This window comes from Sceloporus occidentalis, unplaced genomic scaffold, assembly GCF_023333645.1.
Source record: "Sceloporus occidentalis isolate IW3139 unplaced genomic scaffold, rSceOcc1.0.p SCAF_21, whole genome shotgun sequence".
NCBI classification, from domain to species: domain Eukaryota; kingdom Metazoa; phylum Chordata; class Lepidosauria; order Squamata; family Phrynosomatidae; genus Sceloporus; species Sceloporus occidentalis.
In genome coordinates, this window is record NW_028317001.1 from 14004302 (window position 1) to 14021777 (window position 17476).

Sequence of the window (17476 nt, forward strand, 5' to 3'; positions counted from 1 at the left end):
CTTGGGAGGCACACAACATGACAACAAGAGGAGTAACACCACTAACAGGGCTTAATCACACCTCACAAGACAGCTAGGGAGAAAGAAAGAAAGAAAGAAAGACATGGGAGTTGTAGTCCTTGGTTCAGAGGGATTGGAGTAGCCTTACTGCAGGGCAGGACCCCTCCTCTTTTTGGCCATTTGGATGCTGGGTGATCAAGTCCACGAAAGGTACTTTAAATCTCATTGACAAGAGAAAAGGCTTCTACTGTCTTTCAGATCCAGTTTGCCCCTTAATCCTTTATGAGGCCAGAACCACTTTGTTGGGAAGCGAACCCAAATATCTCAGTAAGACTCTATGTCTCCCAAGGCCCCCTCCCTCCAGGACCTCCTTCCTCTCTTCCCCTCAGTCTCTCTCTCTCTCCCTGAAGGCCTCCAACTGACAATCGCTGAGGAAGGGGCAGCCATTTTGCGTTCTGGCGGCCATTTCGTGCTGCTTGTGAGACTGTGGGGAATAATGTTCTGGAACCTTCTCTGAGGCCTCCTCAGTTGAATTGAGAGGCTCCTGTTTCTCTCCCTGAGGCTCCAGAATCAGAAGGAGGCCAGGTTCCTGGGGCCAAAAGGAAGGCAATGTGTCCCCTTGTGCCTCTGGCCCTCCATTTTGGGGCGAAGGAAGGAAGGAAGGAAGGAAGGAAGGAAGGAAGGAAGGAAGGAAGAAAATAAGGAAGGGGCCTGTGGGGGTTTGAGGAAGGGGAGACAGGGACTCAGGGCCAATGGGGAGGCTGGGCTTTGGGGGCTGTGAGAGAGAGGTGGGAAAGAGACCCTCCCTTTGGGCCCTAGATGGGGAGGGTCCATCAGTCCTTGTCTCCCCCTTTGGGAGAAAAGACCCCCCTCTGTCCCCTGGACTATTTACTACCAGGAGTTACTATGGCTGTGACTCAGAGGAGTTTTCTAGGCATTGTCACCTTCTGCCCTCCATGGCCATTGGCACTGACCTTTCCCCATTGCCTTCCCTCCCTCAGCCCTGTGGACCTCCTCCTCCTTCGCACTCAGAGCAACCCTTCTCTACGGCTGAGGAGACGGACTCTGACCCTGGAAGCTCCGGCCATAAAGAACTGCAGGAGAGGCCTTTCTGGGGCTGCAGGAGTCAGGGTCTTTGTACTGAAGGTAGGCCTTTATTCCTGGAGCTAGAAGAGGACCTTTGTTTAAATGTTTCAGTCCAGGATTGTGTGGAAGGGCTGCAGCTGAGAGACTGAGCCCATGCTTTGCAGGCCTAAAGTCCCAAATTCAGCATCTGGCAACATTATCTTCCCAGAAGGTGGAAGTGAAATTTCCAGACCCCAAAGACACAGTGCGCCAGTGAGTCCTTTGTGTGGGGACTGTATTTGTCTGTGTTGTTTACTAGAGTTTTGTGAGGTATTTGTTTCACTGGGTTTATAAAATAATAATAATAATAATAATAATGATAATAATAATAATAATAAAAACTTTATTTATATACCGCCCTTCGAAACATCAGGGCGGTTAACAACAATAACAACATACATCCAATATAGATTAAAAAGAATGCAATTAAAACAATAAAAGAACTTGTGCCAAATCACAAACTACTAACAGAGGGGGGGGGGGAGAGGGGGCTCTCAGGGCAAAGAATCAGGGGTAAGCCTGCTTGAAGAAGAACGTTTTTAGCCCCTTCTTAAATTGGACCAGGGAGGTTGCTGAACGGAGCTCAATGGGCAGCGAGTTCCAGAGGGTAGGGGCCGAGGTGGAAAAGGCCCTTCTGGTGGTATTAACTAATCTAGCCTCCGGAACTCTTAACAAGTGCTGCTCGGTGGATCTGAGTGTGCGGGGCGGATTGTACGGAGAGAGGCGGTCCTTTAAGTACTCTGGGCCCAAGCCATTTAGGGCTTTATAGGTTATAACCAACACCTTGTATTGCGCCCAGAAGCAGATAGGCAGCCAATGTAGGTCTTTTAAGACCGGTGTTATATGACTGGTCCTAGGTATGTTAGTGACCAGTCTTGCTGCCATATTTTGCACTAATTGCAGCTTCCGGGTATGGTACAAGGGTTGCCCCATGTAGAGCGCATTGCAGAAATCCAACCGAGAGGTTACCACTGTACCACTGTTTCTAGGTCCCCCCGGCTCAGATAGGGACGCAGCTGGCGTATCATCCGAAGCTGATAGCAAGTGCTCCTGACCGTCGCATCCACTTGAGATGTAAGGTGGAGTCAAGGAGCACCCCCAGACTGCGTACAGAGTCCTTCATGGGAAGCGTGATCCCATTCAGGACAGGTGGAACCACCGCCATCCCTGGGCCAGGAGAACCTATCACGAGTACTTCCATTTTCTCTGGATTCAAGCTGAGTCTGTTTTCCCTCATCCAGCCCATTACCGACTCCAGACAGGCCACGAGAGGAGAGATGCCATCCCCGGTCACTGCATCAGTCGGAGACATAGAGAAAATTATTTGGGTGTCATCAGCGTACTGATAACCCCGCGCCCCATGACTCCGGATGATCTCTCTCAGCGGTTTCATGTAAATGTTAAAAAGCATGGGAGACAGAATGGCTCCTTGAGGGACCCCAGATGTTAGGGGTCTCTTGTCGGAGCACACGTCTCCCAGCTGAATTTCTATAGGCCTTCATATCCCAAAAATGAGCATAATCCAGGATGCAATCTTCGCTCATAAACCTATACAGAAGAAGCAATGGAAATACAGAATAAACTTAGATATCTAAACAAAGGAATTTTGTACAACCTAACAAGCCAGGAAGATGGCTTGCCAATAAAATAAGAGAGTTAAAAGAAAAAAACATCGTAACGGAAATTAAAAAAGATTCAACATTAACATCTAGCCAAAATAAAATTAAGAAGACCTTCCAAGAATTCTATGCTAAATTGTATAAAGGATCTCAAACGTCTAGAGCCAAAATAGAGGAGTTTTTGGAAATCAGTGGATTTATGAAAGAAAGTTAAATATCTAGGAATAAATTTAACAAATCAAACTCAGATCTGTTTCACAATAACTATGAGACACATGGAAGGAAATCCACAAAAGACCTATAAAAATGGGGGAAATTATTGCTATTAGGAACAATATCACTGATCCAAATGAGTTTCCTTCCTGAAATACTGTTTCTGTTCCAAGCGATACCCATCATCCAGAATGAAAACCCTTGAATCTATGGCAAAAGGAAATCTCAAAATTTATTTGGAATAAAAAAGAGCCAGGATAAAAACAAAAATACTTTGTGATGACAAAAGTAGAGGAGGGCTGGGTTGACCAAACTCAAAACTTTATGATGCTGCTTGTTGTTTATTTTGGATTAGAGAATGGGTTCTGTCAGAGAATGAAGAGTTGTTATGTCTGGAGGGTGAACATTTAAGATTTGGGTGGCATGGATACCTAATTTACGGTAAAGAGAAAGTTCATAAATAAAGCTCAAATCATTTCTTAAGAAAAGCTCTATTGAAGATCTGGGGAAAAACAAGTGTAGAATATGTCCAAAAATACCTTTATGGCGTTCGCCGCATGAGGCTCTTTTCGGGAGGAAAAGTATCCAGAAAACTATATGGTTAAGATACAAGGATGAACTGAAAGAAAACTAGAGATCAAAATACAAGAAGAACCTAAAGAATCTGGCCTAGATTGTCCCTGGTCTCTTTATCGTCAAATGAGGGAGAGGTTTAAAATAGATGTGAAATTAGAAGGAATACAAAATGCAAAATGGGAATTGTGGAAGCCATGCTCCATGGTCATTCCATGCCTGATGAGAGCGTTGGGTGCGAGGCATTGGAGAAGCCTCCAGCTGTGTTTCTCTAGCCAGAAGCCAAAGGAAGGCCTTCTCCTCTGAGGGCCACTGGGGAGGTCAGGAGGTTTCAGCAGATGATGCGCTCATTTCACATCTAGCTACAGGGACATAGCCAGGGTCCTCTCCAATTCCCCATCCCCTGACCCCCCTCCACTCTCACAAGGCATGGAGTGTCAGGACCATGGTGAACAGGTCTGAGGAAATGACAGGCATGTGGCCACTAGGTGGAGCTGTTGTGGAAGTCATTGACAGCTCTAGTGGCAGTTAGATGTGTCACCATTTAAACAGTGCATCATTGGAATGTTGATGCAACTGTCAACTGTCATTCTCAACTGTCACTGAGGAAGAGTCAGACAGTGTGTGCCTCAGAGTGGGTTGTTACTGGTGTGGATGGTGGAGGGTGTCGATGTATATAGTGTTGTACACAGTGGAACTTCTTATAGGAATAAAAGCCTCATCTGACAGAAGATTACAGTGTCTCTTTGCTCACTGAGAAAGTTACAGGTGTTTCTTCAGCTCACAAGCTACTGACTACAGTCAAGGTGGAGAATCTGATGCCATACGTTAACGTGTTGCCTCACGTGCTGCGCAATATAGCAACATCAAAAGCATTTTAACATGGAGTATCTGTTGTGTAGGGGAGTTGCAGTGAATCTATGCTAGCTCCATGGGGCTTTGTTTGGTGCAAACAAACAAAGAGGGAGGAAAGAGATACACACCTCTGCATTGGCCCAAAGGAGGCATATGTCACCTGCATATCTCACTAGCACCATGCTGTTCTCTGTGTCTATGAATGATGCAGGATTTCTTGACAAATCAAACCTAACTCTAGTCTCTTTTCTCAGGAACTTCATCTTGGCCTCCTTGTACACAGTTTTGGGCCATATTTTGCTGGAAGTGACCCAAGTGCAAGACCACCAGGACCCCTTTCCACCTAATGGCCAACACAGAGGCCAAGCAGAGGGAGTTGGGGTCCAAGAGAAAGAGGCTGTTGAAGTACAACTCTTTGGTGAGTCGCCATCCTGACTATTAGTTTCATTTGTGTCACTGCTGGGGCAGCTCATGAAAGCAAGTGGAGAACATCTTGTCCCACTTTGGCAGAGAAAGTCCTGGTTAATCCTCTGTCACCCCACTTTTTCAGTGGCTTTCAAAAATGTCCCGGTTTCTCTATCCTCCTCCCACTTTCCCCCTTCTCCTCATCTCTTTTGGGTTGCTGCAAAGTGACTTCCAAGGGGTTTGCACCCCATGAACTCAAAAAGGGGGAGAAGAGAGAAGTTGCCAGGGTCTTCCCTTGCCAGGAGGCTGAGGCAAAACCAAACTGCTGTGCACTTCCTAGCTAGTGTGATCTTCCTCCTAAACAACCTTGGCCATACTCACCACCTTCTGGTGTTGCTTGTCCACATGTGCCTTGCTTTTCCATCTGTGAAATGTAGAGGATATGGGAGACCACCTCTGGATCTAAATTGGGGGTGGGCCCAGTGTCCCTCAAGTCCAGAGTGCTCCCCCAGAAGTGTATCCCAGCCATGGCCTAAATTATATTTTTTATTATATTGTTTATTATATTGAAAGTATTGAAGACAATCTGATCTCAAAGGCAGTAGCTTTTTGTTTGCTAACAGAATTTAAAGTTTATTTCCTGGACTGAATTCTGAAGTCATGAAATAATATTTGGATGCACCATGTAATTTCCTCCCCTTTTGTTTAGTCACTCTCTGGATGAGGACTATTTTCTATTTCAGGTGACCTTTGCAGATGTGGCAGTATATTTCTCTAAGGATGAATGGAATCTGTTGACGAAGAAACAGAAACATTTGTACAATTATGTAATGATGAACAATTATGAGAATGTGGCTTCTCTAGGTAAGGAACCTGAATCCATTGCTCTTTCTACAAAGACTGAGGTCCCTTTCATACTATATTATCATGTCACTATGGTTCCACTAGAATTATAGAATCATAGAGTTGTAATAGACCACAAGGACCATCTAATTCAACCCGTATTGCCATGCAGGAATACACATTCAAATCACCCCCAAGAGATGGCCACCCAGCCTCTCTTTAAAGACCTCCACCAAACTCTAAGGGAGTATATTCCACTGTCAAAGAGCTCTCACTGTCATGAAGTTCCTCCTAATGTTTAGGTGGAACCTCTCTCGCTGTGGCTTGCATCCATTGTGGTGTCTCCTTTTCTCTGTAGCAACAAAAAGCAAGGCTGCTCCTTGTACAACATGACAACCTTTCAAATGTTTAAACATGGATATCATATCCACTCTTTAGCTTCTTTTCTCCAGGCTAAACATAACCACCTCTCTAAGCTGCTCCTCATATGGTTTCCATACCCTTTACCACTTTGGTTGCCCTCCTTTGGACATGCTCCAATTTGTCAACATCCTTTTTGAATTGTGGGGCCCAGAACTGGACCCAGGATTATTCCAAGTGAGGCCTGACCAAAGCAGAATAGTGGCACTATTACTTCCCTTGATCTAGAAACTATTCTTCCATAGATGCAGCCTAGAATCACATGGGCCTTTGTAGCTGCTGCATCACACTGTTGGCCCATGTTCAACTTGCAGTCTACTAGGAGTCCTAGATCCCTTTCAAGCCTAGTTTAATTGTGATAGCAACATTCTATAGAATATTTGAATCTGTAGTTCAGTGAAGCACTATTCCTCTCCAGTTTCTAAGGATTGTAAATACCCCATCTTAAACTGCCAATTCTAGGATTTTATGGGAAGTAGCCATGGAGATTAATGCATTTCACACCCAAATGGTACTCAGCACATTCCTGAGCAGGTTTCCTACCTTTTATGGCCCCTCTTCAATCCTTTTAAGGGGGAAAGACCTCCCTTGGCCCTGCAATGGCACAGAGAGGGTCCAACAGTGGCAAAATGGCCTCCACTTCCCCAAAGGGATGCTGTTGGATGTTGGGGGCAAAATATTATTTCATTTCTTGCCCCCCCCCCCCTTCCAGGCAATACAATGGGGGGTTGCCCCTGAGATCTCCTCCAAATCCCATCAGTACTCCATGCCTGTCTTATAGATGTTTTAAGGTTGCTCCCTGGCACTTGACCCTCATCAAAATTGGAGTCCAGGTCCCAGCCCCATTATTCTGCCTTTGGCAATGAGTTATTGGGATCTGACTCCAAGTTAATTTAATATCAAATAGGGGGGAGTAAACATAGGGCTAAATCTTGGGCTAACACTTTTCTCTCTTTGATATTCAGTACTATCTGTCATTATCCTTCTTTACAGAAGAACTTGTCAGTCATGAGAGAGTCCATACAGGAGAGAAGCCATACAAATGCCAGCATTGTGGGAAAGGTTTTTCTTGGAAGTCATACCTATTGAAACATCAGAGAATCCACACAGGAGAGAAGCCATACAAATGCCAGCATTGTGCGAAATGTTTTTCTTGGAGGTTAAGCCTAATGACACACCAGAGAATCCACACAGGAGAGAAGCCATACAAATGCCAGCATTGTGCGAAATGTTTTTCTTTCAAGTCAAACCTATTGAAACACCAGAGAATCCACACAGGAGAGAAACCATACAAATGCCAGCATTGTGGGACAGGTTTTCCTTGGAAGTCATACCTATTGAAACATCAGAGAATCCACACAGGAGAGAAGCCATACAAATGCCAGCATTGTGCGAAATGTTTTTCTTTCAAGTCAAACCTAATGACACACCAGAGAATCCACACAGGAGAGAAGCCATACAAATGCCAGCATTGTGCGAAATGTTTTTCTTTCAAGTCAAACCTATTGAAACACCAGAGAATCCACACAGGAGAGAAACCATACAAATGCCAGCATTGTGGGAAAGGTTTTTCTCAGCAGTCAAACCTACTGACACACCAGAGAATCCACACAGGAGAGAAGCCATACAAATGCCAGCATTGTGGGAAATGTTTTTCTCGGCAGTCCAGCCTAATGACACACCAGAGAATCCACACAGGAGAGAAGCCATACAAATGCCAGCATTGTGGGAAAGGTTTTTCTCAGCAGTCAAACCTACTGACACACCAGAGCGTCCACACAGGAGAGAAGCCATACAAATGCCAGCATTGTGGGAAAGGTTTTTCTCAGCAGTCAAACCTACTGACACACCAGAGCGTCCACACAGGAGAGAAGCCATACAAATGCCAGCATTGTGGGAAATGTTTTTCTTTGAAGTCCGACCTAGTGAAACATCAGAGAGTCCACACAGGAGAGAAGCCATACAAATGCCAGCATTGTGGGAAATGTTTTTCTTTGAAGTCCGACCTAGTGAAACATCAGAGAGTCCACACAGGAGAGAAGCCATACAAATGCCAGCATTGTGGGAAATGTTTTTCTTTGAAGTCCGACCTAGTGAAACATCAGAGAGTCCACACAGGAGAGAAGCCATACAAATGCCAGCATTGTGGGAAATGTTTTTCTTGGAGGTCAGGCCTATTCAATCACCAGAGAGGCTACACAGGAGAAGAGCCACACACATCCAAGCAGTGAAGGAACATTATTTTTGTTTTTTAATAATCTTTATTAAATTTTACAATAAAAAGTACAGAAATCAAGAAGATTGACAAAATTTCAAATAAAGTTTTAAAGTTATGCTTTGTTAAGTTTAGGTTTTAATTGCTACTAGTATAGACAATTGTTTTGGGTTATAAATTTGGCTGGGGATTATGGACTGTGGTTTAGGTTAGTTAGAGGGGGGCTGGGATTTGTTGCATCTATCTAGAATAGCAATGATAGCATTTGGAATTTGTGGGATTTTAGCCAAAGAAAGTTGGGGACCGGTAGTAACAGAAAGGGAGCTAGTTTCTTCAAATGTCTGGGGCAGGGAGAGATTGTGTGTGTGAGAAGGATGGCAAAGTGGGGCTCATAGTGGGGGATAGATGATGGGAATTGTAGGTGGGGGCTAGGTTTGGTGGAAGGTGGAGTTTTAGGTTTTGAGGTTTCAATATATTCTGGCAGTTCTGGCTTAAACATATTTCTGATATGAGTTTTCAATAAAGGTCTTTGCTGTTTCAACACACTGGATTCTTTGATGTACAGAATTTGTGAATATGCACAAAACTGACACTTTCTTCTCTCCTCAATCCTCAGCTCCATTCCCAGCTGTAAGAACAGCAGAGACAAACACACATCTATCTATCTATCTATCTATCTATCTATCTATCTATCTATGTGTGTATATAGAGTATACACAGAGATACTATTTCCAAAGGATAGCCTTCCTTTCCTGGGCTCCATTGCAGCCTCCTCAAAATTTCCTCAAAAGAAGGAAGGAAGGAAGGAAGGAAGGAAGGACGGAAGGAAGGAAGGAAGGAAGGAAGGAAGGAAGGAAGGAAGGAAGGGGAGACTGCTGAACCCCGGCACACTCCTTCCCTTCCCTCAAAGGCCACCAGTGGAATAAACAGCAGCAGCAGTAAGGCCCTGGTGATCCCTGCACATGATCAGAAGGGACCTTTGGATGTATGTGCGCATGCACAGTCTCAGACCTGAAGCCATTGCTGCTCTCACACTCTGTTCTGAGGGATGGAAATAGGGAACAACCCTTGTTCCTTTAGAACAATGGCTTGAGGATCTTCTGGGAGGGGGCTTGGGGGTTATAAGAAGGAAGGAAGCTTCTCTTCCCTCAAAGAAAGGCAGGGGGCTGCCAGGCCTCCTCTTCCTCTTTCCTTCCTTGCCTCCTCCTCAGAGGATTCCTTGGGGCCCAGGCACTTGGGAGTTATTATGAGAAAAGAGGGCAGGGGTCCCTTAGAGAGAGGCATGACCATGGAAGGGATCATGATCCAAATATACAAAGGTCTTTGAGGAGCCCCCTCCCTCCTGGAAAGTGGAGCAGAGGAAAGTCCCTGGAATAATGTGTCCAGTTCTGGGCACCATAATTTTAAAAGGATGTGGAGAAAGTGGAGCATGTCCAAAGGAGTGTGACTAAAATGGTGAAGGGTCTGGAAACCATGCCCTATGAAGAAGACCTTAGCGAACTGGGGGTGTTCAGCCTGGAGAAGAGACAGTTAAGAGGTGATATGACAGCCCTGTTTAAATAGTTGAAGGGATGTAATGCTGAGGAGGGAGGAAGCTTGTTTTCTAATGCTCCAGATACTTGGACCCGGAACAATGGATGCAAGCTCCAGGAAAAGAGATTCCACCTCAACGTTAGGAAGAAAGAACTGACAGTAAGAGCTGTTCAACACTGGAACACATTCCTTTCCCAGAGTGCAATCGGGTCTCCTTCCTTAGAGGTCTTTAAACAGAGGCTGGATGGCCATCTGTCGGGGATGCTTTGATTGAGATTTCCTGCATGGCATAATAGGGTTGGACTGGATGGCCCTTGGGGACTCTTCCAACTCTATGATTCTATGAATCCATGAGTATATACAGTTTAGCCCCCAGAATTCCAAAGCATAGAGCCATCAATCTGCATTAATCCTACAGTGTAGGTGCAGCTTTATTATCTGTCTTTTATTGCCCTTTGTCCATATGAGCAAGAAGGGGAATGGCCTCTGCCTGCATTGAGATCCTTCACTATCATCTTAACTGAGAAGCTCTACAGACCACCCCTAAGGGACGGCCTGCAGTCACCCCTTTTTGCGACGGATCAGGGCTGCGGCAGGCTCACCCTGTGGCCCTGATCTGGCCTGTCAAGGGTGCGAAAAGGAGCCACAAAAAGCAGCTCCTTTTTGCGCCCTCAAAAGGGCACCATAGCCGCATGGCCACAGCTATGCAGCACTTCTTTGGGGCTGCATCATGTGGAGCAGCACATGGCATCAGGGCATCCTGGGAGGCAGAGTTGGGCATGAAACTTGAGGACACTATGCCCTGACACCGTTCCTATGCCGGCCTTAATGGCCGGTGTGTACAGGGCCTGAATAGAATCAGAGGCAGCATGTAGGCCTGTGGCTCCATCACGTAGTGGTTTGAGCACAAGTTTATGACTCTCGGGACCAGGGTTTGAATCCTAACTCAACTGTGAAAGCCACTGAGTGACCGTAGTCAGGCTACACTCTCCCAGCCTCAGAGGATGATCAAGGTAAAGCCCCTCTGAAGAAATGTGACAAGAAACCTCCTGATAGGGTCACCATAAGTCAGAAATGACTTGAAGGCACACAACAACTGTTATTTATTTGTTTATTGTAACCTAAAACATAACATAAACATGACATGACATACAAAATGACATAAAATATATAATAAGAATTCCTTTCGTTCTCTTTCTCTCCTTCCTAAGAGATCTATGCTTGGTGTTTATACATATTTTTGGTAATGTTCCTTCCTTATATACACATGATAATAGATAATAATAAAGGCTGCACCTACAATGTAGAATCAATGCTGTTACTTATATACAAATGATTTTTGGATCTATCTTAAATATAGGGATAATCCCAAATTCTGAATAACTATACAACAGCTTCTCTTACTTAATCCTAAAACCAACAGTTGACATTTCTCCCAACATGTTACTTAAATATTTCATTTCCAGTTCCCAAATACTGACAAGTTTCCCTAGGCTTTTATATGGGGTAGATGTATTAAATAATGCGTTTTCACTTCTGTATGTTTTTAACCTTAATTTTATACTGTTTTAATGGTCTTATTTTAAATTGTTTTTTTAAAATTGTTTTAAAGGTGTTTTATCTTGAGAGCCGCCTTGGGAGAAAGGCGCTGTATAAATAAATAAACAAATTCATGAGACATATCCATTTGTCTATTTCAGCCATTTCCAATAGTTTTAATGACCGATCTTGCACCAAAAGGATTGAACTCTTTACATTTCGATGCTATTAAGATTCTGGCTACCAATGTCACATAACTCAATATTTTAGCATCTCTGCCGGACGAAGAAGCCAGTGAAGCTTTGAAAGTTTGCACGATGCAACTTTTTCCCCATTTTGGGAGGCCAATAAAGGTATATATTTTGTATTGTGGACAAGTCTTGGTTTCCAAATCTTTGATCATCTTCACTCATCTTTTTCTGGAGACATTATTTCAGCTTGTCCACATCCTCTTGAATCGTGCTGCCCAGAACTGGACACGGGATTCCAGGGGAAGCTTGACCAGAGTAGAATACAGTGGCACTATTACTTCCTATGATCTAGAGTCCTGCTGATTCAGCCTGGAATCATTCTAGCTTTTCTGGCTGCTGCTCCATACTGTTGACATGTTTAGCTTGGTGTCTACTAAGGCCTCAAGATCCGTTTCACAAGTGCTCCTTTCAAGCAAGGTGTCACCCATCCTAAGCTGAGCCTGTCATACTTTGGACATGCCACGAGAAGACCTGAATCACTAGAGAAAGACAATAAAGCTTGGCAAGGGAGACGGAGGGAGCCAGGGTGCAGTAGTGGACTCCTCCTGCCCTTCCCCTGGCCTCCAGTTGTGGACGATGGATCTGGAGACCAGGGTTCAAATCCCCGCTCGGCCATGTAAACCCACTGGGTGATCTTGGGCAAGTCATATGCTCTCAGCCTCAAGGGAAAGCCATGGCAAACCTCCTCTGAACAAATCTTACAAGAAAACCCCATGATAGGTTCACTTTGGGGTCACCATGACATCCTGCATTTTGCATTGCCTTGGCCTCCTTTGCGGTGATAGCGAACATTTCTAGGTCCACGTGCCGGGGGCGGGACTTCTGCCCTCTGTGGGTGGGACTTCACCCATCCATGGGCAGGGCTTCCACCATTGGAGGCGGGGCTTCCAGGGCAGGAAGAAACAGCTAGAAGCCGGGGGAAATTAGGGGGGTGACGGGTACATGCTGTTGCTCCTGCTCCTCCTGCCCTTCCCCTGGCCTCCATCTGTCTCTCAGATGGGGAGAGTAGGGGCCCGTGGTGGGGAGGAGCAATGGGCCCCCGCCTCTGCTGCCCTCCGCGAGGCTTTGCCAGTCCTGAGGTGTACTTCCAGGGACCATTGGATTTGATTCAAATTTCTGCATGTGTTTCACTTCAAAGTGTTTTAAAAGGCTGTTGGCTCTTCTCTTTTAATTTGCCATATTTTTAAATACAGATTAAGCCCACTTAAATCACTCTTGTCTTAAATTGCATTGCCATCTTGTGGCACCTGTGAGACTAACTGAGCAAAAGAAGTTGAAGCATAAACTTTTGTAGACTTGGTCTCCGTCCCCAAATGCATGGAGTCAACAGGTGCCCAAGAAAGACCTTAGATCCTTCCTGAGCACCCTCTCACTCCTTGCATCTGCCAAAGGAGATCAAGTCTACAAAAGCTGATGCTAAAACTTCTCTCGAAGGCAAAAGACCTGGTCCAGCTCCTCTTGGCTTCTCCACTGGGTTTTTGGCACAACTGGCCTCACTTTTATCTTTCACACTGTCCTTTCTCTTCTCCATTTCTGGACTAAATTCAGCAGGTAGTGAACTCGGGCTTGGAGCTGCTTCTCCTGTGGCCTTTTGTATTTCTCAACTAACATGACCTTTGGATGGGAAAATAAAGAACAAAAAGAAAATAAAATCTCACTTAGTTTTTAATTAAAATTCCCTGCCGGAGCAGGAGAAACAAGAGTTGGAAGGCGAGATTGTGAACCTGATGTGAACATTGTTTTCTGGGGGCAGGTTGTAGGTGGCACATCTGGTTCACATGGTCATCATGGTATTACTGGTTGTTCTTTTGTAATTGGAAAACAACAATATATGCTCTTTGATTGCAGTTTTTCTCCTTCTCATTCTGTATTAATAAACATAACACTGAGAAATAACAGACACGTAAAGGTAATGATGCAATAAACAAACAAATGAGTTTCGACAACGATTTCCAAATCATGTCAGACAGGAAAACCCAGCAAGACAAATCATTTGGACCTGTGTACCTTTCTACAAATAGATGCAGGAGGTTTAAAGGGAGATGTGTCTATTTTTGTTTACATATGCAATGCAGATATCCCAAATCTCCAACAAAAATGTTGTATAGTGAAATATTCTCTTGTATCTGGGAAATGTCTAATTAACAATTTGTAAGCCACTCTGATAGCCTTGGTTGAAGAGCAGGGTATAAGTAAATTATTATTATTATTATTATTATTATTATTAGTTGTGTGTTTATTTTGGTAAGGAATTCACTTTATATACTTCCCCCCCCAGTAGTGATAGGCATTGATCTGCACCTTTTAATATATCTAAATGATAGGCTCTGACCTGCACCTTGATATCAAAAGTGCATCTTGACCTGAGTAGCTGTATGGCCCTAGCATGGGATCCAAATAACAGGTTTCCACTGAAACAAGGGGAAGCCATGGGTTTTGATATGTAAACGAATTTCGTTTCCCAGCTCTGAAGATGGGTGAGATCATGCCAGGAGCTGCTTAGCTGCTATCAGGCAGATGTCTTAAGGAAGTGTTTCTCTCTTTTGATTGAGGAGGAACCATTTGAATCAAAGGAATGGGATTTGCATAGCCGTTTGTGTTCCTACTCTAGCAGAAACATTTGGTGAGATCAAAACATGGACCTAAGATGTGAATTACACTTCAAACACTTTCTGACTGATTGCCCTTTGTCTAGAGACCCTGTCAAACCCTTAAAAGGTCTCCTAAATTTAGGGATGTGCTGCTGCCAGCCACTCTCAGCTGCCTCCCTCACCCAGGTCAGTCACCGCCTGTCTCTGGTCATTTTGCAGCCAACATCTATGTCAGACTAAAATCAGAGTCGCTCTGACCTGGTCTGCTAAGCCTTAAATATTAAGCAGACTTACAAACCCTCACACAAATTGGACTTCCCAAGAGAGAACCTCTACATGAGGTGAGTATTACCATGAGAAAAGCCTATTATCTATCCCACATCTACCAAGTTATTTCCTGAGCCTTGTATGAATGCATGTGCGTATGTGCCTGTGTGTGTTTGAACCCCTGTTTCCAATAAAAGAGACATTGATTGTACTTAGAGCCTCTGCCTCATTTCTGGATTTCTAGTTCCTGGTATACAGACTGGAGGGCTGATCCCTGAGGTCTAGTAACAGGCCTCCTCTTGTGACCCTGAGCTAATTAAATTCCCCATTGATAATTTGTTCACTCTTCACTGTTACAGTAGAAAGGTGGTATGTAAATAAACCTGACTTGCTTCATAAAATTCATTGAACGGCTCTCACTAAGGACAAAGGTCTGTGTCCCACTGTATCCAACCCCCTTAGTGGCTTCCATCTTAGTGGGACAGTGAATCCATGTTGGTTTTAATCTTGACTGTCCAAGACATTGAATTTATTGGGGGGAAGAGAGTTGAGTAAAAAGTTTGGGGTGGATTTAATGCCCTGACCTCCGTTACTTTAAGGATAAATTCTCAGTGGGGAGGAATAACTAACTCTCTTTGCAAGACAGCCAGATGTGAACACGCTGCCCAACTCTAAAACACATGGAAAGTGCATAGGCTTCTTCTGTACCTTCTCAGTTAGTTCCAGGTCGTCGTCTGATTCTATGAGATCCATGTTCCTGTAGCCATGCCAGTAAGATCCCAGCGGCAAATGTGAGTCATCCTCCAATCCGCATTCAACATCCAAATGGGCTGCTTTGACTCCGTAGGTCAGAGAAAACCTGTCCATTTGAACAAAGAGTAGAAAGATGAAGTGGTGGCCCTTTTCCATATTGCGGCTTTTCTCCTAAGGCCAAGAACCTATTGCATAAAAGTGTCCCAGACTCACTTGGCTCCTTCCTCTGGGTCAGAAAGAATTGTCTGGTTCACGATCGCCGTCTCTTCTTCATTTCACATGATGCCTTTGTCATTCATCTTAAGGCCAGACAATTTTGTGGAGGGATCTTTCTTCTTTCCAAGTCCTTTGTCGGGAGAAGATTTTTTTAAAGTATAAGAACAGTCTAACAAATAAATACAATTTTACCTGAAGAAATTAAGTGAAACTCAGAAGAAGCATCATAGGATCCATCAGGCAGAACTCTCTTCATCATGTGAACGTTTAACAGGTTCGCTAGTGGTCAAGTTGAAGGCAGTTCTTCATTGGTCTGTGTTCAAAGGAGGTTTGTCATAGGCCACCTCCACCATAAAACTGTGGATGAAAAAGCCCACCAGCCTCTATGCCTAGAAAAGAAATTGAGGGCACCTTCCTTGCAGGATTTTTCTTGAACTGCCTCCCAAATAATATGTCTTCTGTGAAAGATTACAAGCCTTGTGTTTGTTAAGGAGCAAATCTGTGACTAAACATGGCCATGGAAGAGGTTCATACATTTCTAAATGGGGTTGAGAAAGTGGAAGGAGACACAGTTTTCTCTTCTTGCTTGATCTTGGGGTCATTTAGTGGAGATGGGAAATTCAGGACAGACAACAGCAAAACAAAAACCACATTTCACACAGTTCATGTAAACTTTGACAGACTGTGACTTCCATATTATTGGGGCATTGAATTTCAACAACAATTATGATAATTAGCTTCTTATTCCCCAAACCACAGAGTTTTCTGAAATATGAAAGACTGTGTTTATCACACGGAGATTTTTGCAGCTCTTTGCAGCTCAGATCCGAAGCCACTGCAGGTCAAACGATGCGAATCCACGCGAAAATGTGAGTGTCATCACACAGGATTCCTTTCTATGGGGCTCCTTCCATGGGGCTTCCGCAGTGGTTCCAAAGTGACCCCTCATTTTGGTGAAATAGGTAACAAGCGAATGCTCAGAAATTGCTTCCAAGCTCACTCCGATTCCACTCCGAATTGGTCTGGTGTGGAATGCAGCTCTGCTTCTGCTCTGTTTCAACACCGCAAACCCCCCAGTTGCAAATTTCCCATGATGCAGCGCTGCAATTCCCCCCACTTCCTTCCGGTGGTCCTTTCGCTTTCAGGGCACCCAAGGGGGGGGGAATAGGCAGCCAATGGGAGCAGAGGAAGGTCCAGGTAAAGGGAAGGAGGCCACGCCCCCTCAGGAATGGGGAGCCAATGGGAAAATCACATTAGTCCCCATAGACTTCGGTTTTATCAATAAAGAACATTTCTAATACAATGCCGCCCTCTTCTGGATACTCAGGGCACTGCAGCCTCCTTGGGCTTCTCACCAACTTCTATCCTGGAGCGCCATCTGGTGGCCACTCTGGGAAATTCACTAATAGCAATTAACCAAATTAAACGGTATATAAAACAAAAACATGAAACAAGCTAGACAAGGTAACTGTTACATGGAATTGTAATTGGTTGACCAGCCGAACCGAAAGGGCGCTCAACAATGACTCCTTTTCATCCTGGATAGAAGTGCTGTGTCCAGTGGGGTCCTTTCCTGGGCCCAGTGCTATTAAACATCTTTATCAATTATTTGGATGACAGAATTGGGGGCATACTTATCAAATTTGCAGATGACACCAAATTAGGAGGAGTAGCTAATACCCCAAAGGACAGGATCAAAATTCAAAAGGACCTGAATAGACTAGAAAGCTGGGTCAAAGCTAACAAAATGAAAATTAACATGGAGAAATTTAAGGTACTGCATTAAGGGCAGAAAAATGAAATGCACAGATATAGGATTATGGGGGACACCTTGATGAATGAAACTATGTGTGAAAGGGATCTAGGAGTCCAAGTAGACCACAAGTTGAACATGAGTCAACAGTGCGATGTGGCAACTAAGAAGGCCAATGCGATTTTAGGCTGCATCAATAGAAGTATAGAGCCTAGATCAAGGGAAGTAATAGTACTACTCTATTCTGCTCTGGTCAGGCCCCACATGGAATACTGTGTCCAGTTCTGGGCCCCACAATTCAAAAG

At 44.4% G+C, this 17476-nt stretch overlaps 1 protein-coding gene and 1 long non-coding RNA gene across 2 annotated transcripts; both read left to right on the plus strand.

Moving 5' to 3' along the window:
* Nucleotides 1–807: 807 nt before the first annotated feature.
* On the plus strand, nucleotides 808–5553 carry LOC149301642 (uncharacterized). Its single transcript, XR_016272235.1, has 3 exons — nucleotides 808–1146; nucleotides 4640–4803; nucleotides 5500–5553. It is a non-coding gene; the product is annotated as an uncharacterized LOC149301642 (long non-coding RNA).
* An 11-nt stretch (nucleotides 5554–5564) lies between these two features.
* On the plus strand, nucleotides 5565–8803 carry LOC149301643 (uncharacterized). Its single transcript, XM_089484176.1, has 2 exons — nucleotides 5565–5654; nucleotides 7047–8803. Exons 1-2 carry the CDS (start codon nucleotides 5621–5623, stop codon nucleotides 8282–8284), a joined length of 1272 nt encoding a protein of 423 aa, XP_089340302.1. The 5' UTR covers nucleotides 5565–5620; the 3' UTR covers nucleotides 8285–8803.
* Nucleotides 8804–17476: the final 8673 nt, after the last annotated feature.